Source organism: Procambarus clarkii, chromosome 52 (genome assembly GCF_040958095.1).
Source record: "Procambarus clarkii isolate CNS0578487 chromosome 52, FALCON_Pclarkii_2.0, whole genome shotgun sequence".
Taxonomy (NCBI): Eukaryota; Metazoa; Arthropoda; class Malacostraca; order Decapoda; family Cambaridae; genus Procambarus; species Procambarus clarkii.
This window is the reverse complement of record NC_091201.1, coordinates 8,395,970-8,404,711: the sequence shown is the minus strand read 5'-3', so window position 1 is coordinate 8,404,711 and position 8,742 is coordinate 8,395,970. Positions and strand designations below refer to the sequence as shown.

The window sequence follows — 8,742 nt, the reverse complement described above, 5'->3', positions numbered from 1 at the left end:
ACATATTCTACACAAACAACAGCCTCTCTCTGGCCGTTGTGAAAATATAAATGCCTTCCTTAATGATAATTACACAATGAGTGAAAAATCTTGTGGCTTGCAGTTGCTCCTCATAACATACCTCAAAGATAGTCTTCTTGACCTGATTCCCGCGATCCTTGCGACCTCGGGGATGCTCTCGTCCCTCATCGCCTTTTTCATCGTTCTCAGTGGTCATCATCATCATTTTCACGCTCCTCCCATTCTTTTTTGAATACAAAAAACATGAATATTACAACATAAGAAATTAGAGGGTAAACATTTAAGATCCTGCATGCAAGTATCGAATTTGTTATTAAATTAAAGAAAACTTTTTAAACTTCTAGTCAATATTATGAATATTTTTGTTGGGCAGCAAAATCTCCCATTGAGTGAAAATGCAAGGCACAACGACGCTGATGGTTGAAATGTAGGTTTGATTGTCCACATAAAAGTTTTTTCTAATTGTTTTTCCAACTTAGAGAGAGTGAGAGAGAGAGAAAGAGAGAGAGAGAGAGAAAGAGAGAAAGAGAGAAAGAGAGAAAGAGAGAGAGAGAGAAAGAGAGAAAGAGAGAGAGAGAGAGAGAGAGAGAGAGAGAGAGAGAGAGAGAGAGAGAGAGAGAGAGAGAGAGAGAGAGAGAGAGAGAGAGAGAGAGAGAGAGAGAGAGAGAGAGAGAGAGAGAGAGAGAGAGAGAGAGAGAGAGAGCAAACTGCAATAATAAAATACACAAAATATAATGTCAAAATAAAATGTCTCTCCAATCCTGGAGTGATAACAGGAAGAAGGAAAACTTCTCAGATTGTACATCTGAGAAGTGAGAATAGTGTGACATACCTAGTCTGCCATATTTCAATTAAATCTGCAATTTAATTTACATTTAAATTTGACAAAACACATACCATCATGTTGTTCAAACTCCTCAAAATGATAATCACCGCCGAATATTTCACGGGCAACCTTCATTCCACCAGGTTCAAGCATAGCCATCCTCTCCTGTTTGACATTGGGTGTCTTGTCATCAACAATGAAATTATCTTCATCAGACTCTTCCTCCTCTGACGCGTACATTTCAGGGTGCTGTGGAGGGTGGACAGCGGAGGCCCCATCCTCCTCCTCATCCTGTGGTACCAGATATTAAAGTTATGAATGACAGACGAAGGAAACAGAATCAAACGACTAATAATATTTAAGCAATAACGAAATATCTCTCATTAAAGTGTCAATTATGCAGGTAAGAGGGATAGACTAAAAGGCACACTCGAACTATTTTACTGTATTCAAAATTTCTAACCCACTAGAGCAGAACAAAGAAGAATGACCGAGAGATAGCATCACACACAGTGTCTCATAATAAACATCACACACTACAAACGACATGGAAGAGCTAAGGGAGACATGATCATCACATACAAAATTCTCAGGAGAACCGACAGGGTAGACCAGGTGGATTATTTAACATGTGATGAATACACATAAGAGGATACAGGGGGAAGCTGCGTATCCAAATAAGCGACAGAAACATTAGAAAAAACTCTTACAGTGTCAGAGTAGTTAGTAAATGAAAATAATGTGGTGGAGGCTAACTCCACAGTTTTAAATGCAGTTATGATAGAGCTCGAGGATCTTAGGAAGCAGTGCTCGAGAAATACTGGGATTAATAGTTGAGGGGCGGGACCAAAGAGCCGAAGCTTAATCCCCTCCAACACACAACTAGGGTAAGGTGAGTACACAGGATACCTCTTAATAAACATCGTCAGAAAACGAACAATTTATAAACACTGCCTATGCATATAAAGTGGCACTGAATACAACATAAACTCCAGAGATTTACTTACGTCTGAACCCTCGAAGATCTCTCTTCGAATCTGACCCTGCACATCTTCCTCTTCTACGTCAGATTCTTCATCCACAATCCTCTTCAAACGCTTATACTTTCTCTGTGAAACAAAAATTCAAGACATATATACATTAATTCATAAACAAAAAATTGTCATGAAGACAATCTATAGTACTATGCTAGTATTATAGTTCTTATTTAGTATGTTAGTATCTTAGTATATTTAGTATCTTGTTTAGAGATTTAGTATGTTACACGCTCACGAAACCATTCAAATGATTCAAGGGTTTGGTTATTCCTTAGATAATCTTATGAGACTTACTTAGGTTATCATTGTAGCACAACCTCCAAGTCAGTGAGGCAGCCAATATTATGGAGCAGCCAAATGTTTAAAAGTACAACTTTTTTTATATATATTGGTCAACCCGTTTTTAAAATATACATTTTTTAAATTTATTTAAATCTAGTAAAATCTTGAATTTACAAGACAGCAGAATTGGTTTTTGCTATAATTGGAATCAGCATATATTTCTAGGAAAATTTAATCAAAATTTTGACTAAAATTTTACCATAAAAATTATATAATTGTCCAAAACTTATTTTTAAAACATTCACTCTGAAAAATACTGTATACTGTGTATTATATAAATACACTTTTATATAATTGAAATATAAATATATTAAATATATTAGATATATATCAGAAATTAATCTTAAATTATATTTCTCTACTTATATATATGCCAGCAGAAGCAATAATGGTTTCCCAATTTTGTTTCTAATTCATCTAAACGGTGTGAAATTCAAGTTCTTTTCATTCTTTAAAACACAAAAATGCAAATTATTTTTTTCTATCCTGTACAGAAACTTGTATAAATATAAACAAAATATATATTACAATAATTATTGGAGAAAACTAACCTTTCTGTCAAGTTTCATACCAGTGTTCTCCTCAATAAGATCAATATCATCATCATCGAGGTAGTTTGTTTTATCTTCATCGTCCTTCCGCCGTTTTCGTTTGCCATACTTTTCACTGTCTGACCCCGAACCTCCTTCATCATCCTCTTCATCGTCGTCGTTAATGAAGTCTTTATTTTCTTCACGAATTTCCTCTTCATCTATCAATAAATAACCAGAGATGAATGCGATGTAAAGTTCTTTAGTCTTATTGTATTGTTCTTATTAGTTTTACTTAGTTTAGTTCATTTATTATGCAGCCCATAATATAGATTACAGAGACACATAATGGGCTTAAGGAATTAACCCCACAGTTCATTTAGCTAAGCAAGTTAAAATATTGATGAGATAGTTCAAAAATTCAACAGGCTCCAGAACGACCACCTTTGCAGTTTTTAAATTAAGCAACTGACAACTCCCTTCATTTCTTGAAGTTTTGAAGGTCTGGCATATTTCAAAAGGCTTTATGGTATAATAACTTGGAAGCACAGAAGCAAGGCTTTAGGATATAATAACTTGGAAGCACAGAAGCAAGGCTTTATGATATAATAACTTGGAAGCACAGAAGCAAGGCTTTATGGTATAATAACTTGGAAGCACAGAAGCAAGGCCATATGGTATAATAACAGTAATGTGATTGATGTCAAGTCACCTAGTTTCATTTTCAACACTTAATAACAACTAAGGTATAAAACGTAGTATTTTTAATAAATATTTTATATCTGTATTTACTAAAGAGGAACTTGACGATATGCATTCAGCCGAACAAGTCTATGTGGGTGGGGACGAGGACAGGTTGACTAGTTTAGCAGTTACCAGGGAGGTTGTAATTAAACAGATAGTAAAACTCAAACCAAACAAATCCCCAAGGCCGGATGAAGTGTTTGCCAGGGTGCTTAAAGAATGCAAAGAGGAACTTCGCGACCCACTGTCTACCATATTTAATAAATCAATAGAGTCAGGAAGAGTGCCAGAGTTTTGGAAAGTTGCTAATGTGATACCAGTTTTTAAGAAAGGAGATAGATCACTTGCGTCAAACTATCGGCCAATTTGCCTAACGTCTATTGTGGGAAAGTTACTCGAATCGATAATTGCAAATAAAATTCGTCTTCATCTTGAAAAACATAAATTAATAATTGAGTGACAAATGTTTTTATAAATGGCCGTTCATGCTTAACAAATTTGTTATCTTTTTATTCTAGCATAGTTGAGGCAGTTGATAGTGGTAAGGACTGTGATGTTGTGTACCTTGACTTTAGCAAAGCTTTTGATACAGTGCCACATGAAAGACTGATTAAAAAGATAGAGGCTCATGGTATTGGGGGTCATATATTAAGTTGGATTAGGGCATGGCTATACCAAAGGAAACAGAGTTAGTATAAATGTGGGTTAAGTCAGAGTGGGATAATGTTGTTAGTGGAGTGCCTCAAGGCTCTGTCCTGGGACCTCTGATGTTTATAATATATATAAATGATTTAGATTAAGGTTTGAGTAGCAACATCTGCAAATTTGCCGATGATACAAAAATCGGTAGGGTAGGTAGGGAAATTAATACGGAAGAAGACTCACTATCACTTCAAGTTGATCTAAATAGGGTTTTGAAATGGTCAAAGGATTGTCAGAAGCAGTTTAATGCTGATAAATGTAAAGTTCTGAGTCTAGGTAATGATGGTAGAGTTACAAGATACGAGCTTGATGGTGTTGATATTGCGAAGTCGGATTGCGAAAGAGATCTGGGAGTTATTATTAGTAAGAATTTAAAACAAAAGTATAAATGCATGAATGTTCGTAATAAGGCAAATAGGCCATTGGGATTTATTAATCGAATCTTTAGTAACAAGACACCTGGTGTGGTTCTTCAGCAATATCTTGCTCCGGTTAGGCCCCACTTAGATTATGCAGTTTAGTTTTGGTCGCCGTATTATAGAATGGATATAAATTCACTTGAACGTGTCCAGCGTAGGATGACTAAGTTAATTCCCCAAATTAGAAATCTTTCATATGAAGAAAGATTAACAAAGCTTAAATTGCATTCACTGGAAAGGCGAAGAGTTAGGGGGTGACATGATAAAGGTTTACAAGTGGATGAATGGACACAACAAAGTAGATATTAATAGGGCATTAAAAGTAGCAACACAAGACAGAACACAAAACATTGGGTATATATTAGATAAATTTAGATTTAGAAAAGACTTGGGTAAATACTGGTTCGGTAACAGGGTTGTTGATTTGTGGAACCAATTACCGCGTAATGTGGTGGAGGTGGGGTCCCTCGATTGTTTCATGGACATGTATAAGTGGGCTTGGGTGGTTATAGATAGGAGCTTCCTCGTATGAGCCAATAGGCTTTCTGCAGTTGCCTTTGTTCTTAACTACGTCTCGTTAAAAATGACAAATATATTAGAACATTAACAATACATTTATATCAAATTATTTAAGATTGCTGAAAGCAGATTGCTGAAATAGAGGGATTTCAGAGAACATATACGGCATAAATAAACGAGATAAAGCACCTAAATTATTGGGATACGTCCTAATAATTAATTGACAAAGTGATCTTAATGCTCTCCAAATGTACTCGATAGAAAGAGAAAGGAGAGATATCAAATGATATACACGTGGAAAATACTGGAGGCCCAGGTCCCAAATCTACACAGTAAATGACATACTGGAGTAATTGACATGGAAGAAAATGCAGAATACAACCAATGAGGAACAGGGGGGCCATGAGCATAACCAGAAACCACTGAACTGAATAAACATGAGAGGTCCACGGTTGTTCAACAACCTCACAGCCATAATAATGACGGATATTTTTTAAAGATAAAACTAGATAGTTTTCTTCAAGAAGTGTTGGACTATGGTGGATATGTGGTACGCTCCAAGCAACAGACCGTTGGACCAAGCTCTCAAAATTCAATCATGGCCTCAGGCCGGGTTTGAGGAGTAGAAATTCTAGAACCTCATCAGGTATGGATGAAACAAATTCATAGTATATATACAAAGTCTTGGAATCAATGAGAACGTTCACATTCACATTTAGCACCGCTCCTGTGCCAGGAAAGTCCACTACGGGCTCACCATAGCCCGTGCTACTTGCCCCGCTTCTGTGCTAGGTAAGTTACCGGCTCACCATAGCCCGTGCTACTTAGAACTTGTTCCGAGTAGCTGAATCTATAACAACAACAACAACAACAGCATTGAGAACTTTTGCATCACTTACCATCGTCATCATCCTCTTCAGAAGAATCATCTATAACTGTTTTTAGTTTTTTCAATTTTTTCCTTTCATTTTCTTCATATTCTTCTTGCTCTTCTTCACTTTCCTCTGCTTCTGAGTAAATGAACTGGGACATGATTGGTGGTCTCTCTCTCTAAAGTCCTGAAGATACAAGAATATTAAATTAATAGCTTTAATTTTGTTCTTATCAAATCTAACATACTGATATGGAAGTTTTTTTTAGATAACTGATCCTCATCTATATAAATAAAAATGGAAATGTTCGTTTGTTCAAAATCGCTAATCTCCGAAAGTTCCATTCGCCTCCGAGCGGATTTTTATATACATATTATATAGATGTCACGTCTGTGGCAGGAAAAAAAAATGTTTTTTTTTTTTCTTAAAAACTGTGTTTTTCATGTAAGAGAAATCTTCGTAACCTTTTTACCGATTGCTTTGAAATTTTGACACAACGTTGCATTTAAACAGGCTAGTGTTTCTATCTGTGACAGGAAAAAAACATGGTTTTTTTTTAAACAACGCTATCTGTAATATGTAGGAGCAACACATGCTGTAATCTCCATATGTTCTTCACCGATTGCTTTGAAATTTTGACACAACATTCCATTCGAATACATGCATGTTTTTATATACCTACTGTTAAGATGCCACACATGTGACCTGTAAAAACATGCTCTTTTTGAAAAACAGCGCCATCTGTTGCATGTAAGAGCAACACGCGCTATACAAAATATGTTACGATTCCATTTCAATGTTTCCGATTGCATTAATAAATTGAATTTTCATAGATTTTTATATATTTTCATTTTGATTTAATTATTTTGTGTGACATTGCGTTGGAATTGAGCTGTGTTGTTTACCATACCGTTCATTTCATATAGTTTATCTGTAGATATAGTTTATCTGTTTCTTTTCATTGTTTTTCATTTCGTTTTTTTAAGTTCTTCTCATTTTTCAGTGCAATTGGTGATGAAATTGAGCTGTGATGATTGATCTGCGTTTTAATTGAAATATTTGTTAGTATTTTGTGTTTTTGTTTTGAAAACAAGAAAACTACAAGTTGATTTCACAGTTGCAAATGTGCAACACACACAGCTATGAATCCACTGGCTACAACGTTAACTGCTTTCTTCACGTTATGTACAAATGATGCGTTTGCGAAACTGCTGAATTCGGAAGTGGCTACGCATTACAAATGGAATGCCAGTAGAAAATCATTTGAATGACACAAACGAGGAGAGCAAGTCGACGGACAACTTGGCATATTCAAATAAACTACGATAGGCAGACTGTACACTGTGCATCCCAATCAAGATTAATACTTCTTTCTTCGCAGGTGTTGGTAAATGTGCCAGGTCCAACGTAGTTCCAGCCATTGAGATTTGTAAACGGCATAACACATGCCACTTCCCGTAGTGCATGTCAAGCTCTGAATTTATTGGATAACGACCGACACTGGGATGTATGCATTAACATACAAATCAAATTCGTGTATTGTTTGCAATCATAATGACCACCTGCTCCCCTTCATCCCCAAACAGAGCTATGGGAGAAATATAAATCGCACATGGCTGAAGATATTATCCGTCAAATACGCAAGAAAAATTCAAATACGAACATGAATTACACAGCAAAAATCTACAATGGAGCGTTGATAGTGATTTAAGATTTGAACTTAGAAATCGCGAACAAAGTTCCCAATCAATTGGAAATGCTATAACCTGATGCTGCTTTGTTCCACGTAGAATTGCGTTGTGAGCAAAATTACAACACGGGTGATCTCTTGTCGTATGTGCAATCAAATATTCCTAAGCTAATGCTTGAGCGAAAAGGCATTTACAATCAAATAATTCCAACTGTCAATAACGGGGTTTGATAAATCATCTCAGATGCGCCAGGACGAACTGGTAAAACGTTCCTAATTAGACTGATTCTGACAGCATTTCGATTCCAAAATGGCAATAGAATAGCTACGACATTGCTACCAGGTGGAAGAACTGCTACTTCGGCTTTGAAACTGCCATGGAACATGCAATTCATTGAAACTCCCACGTGCAACATTTCCAAAGCATCCAGCATGGGAAAAGTATTGCAGAAATGTAAACCATTTGTTGGGATGAATGCACAATGGCCCACAAAAAATCGCTTAAGGCTCTTTTTCGATCATTGCAAGATTTGCGTGGAAACATCAGACCATTTGGGAACGCATTAACATTGCTTGCAGGAGATTTCAGACAAACATTACCTGTAATCCCTCGATCGACACCAGGGGAAGAAAAAAATGCTTGCCTGAAATACTCTACGTTAAGGTGCCACGTAAGAGACGTGAAAATTACCTACAAATATGCGTGTCCAGCTGCAAAAGGATCCATCAGCTGAGATATTCTCCCATAAACTTCTGGAAATTGGGAATGGAATCGTGTTGGTTGATCTGACCTCAGGACGAATTTCATTGCCTCATAACTTTTAAAATTTAGTGAAGTCAAAAGAATAATTGGCAGAAAAAGTATTTCCCAATATTCAAATCAATTGTAGGAATCACGATTGACTGAATGAATGAGCTGTTCTTGCGGCCAGACAATCTCCATATCACAACAGACAATGGAACAAAAACAAATATTATATACCCACATGCATTGTGAAATTAAACATTAGAAACGTGTGCTTTCTCTTTTCTTTCTTTTC

At 36.2% G+C, this 8,742-nt stretch overlaps 1 protein-coding gene across 1 annotated transcript; it reads right to left on the bottom strand.

Annotated features, from left to right (window-relative positions):
* Positions 1-301: 301 nt before the first annotated feature.
* LOC138352066 (transcription elongation factor SPT6-like) lies at positions 302-6,172 on the bottom strand. The gene is made up of 5 exons (XM_069304248.1): positions 6,040-6,172; positions 2,778-2,977; positions 1,855-1,956; positions 919-1,138; positions 302-309 (listed from the first exon to the last, which is right to left on the bottom strand). Exons 1-5 carry the CDS (start codon positions 6,170-6,172, stop codon positions 302-304), a joined length of 663 nt encoding a protein of 220 aa, XP_069160349.1.
* Positions 6,173-8,742: the final 2,570 nt, after the last annotated feature.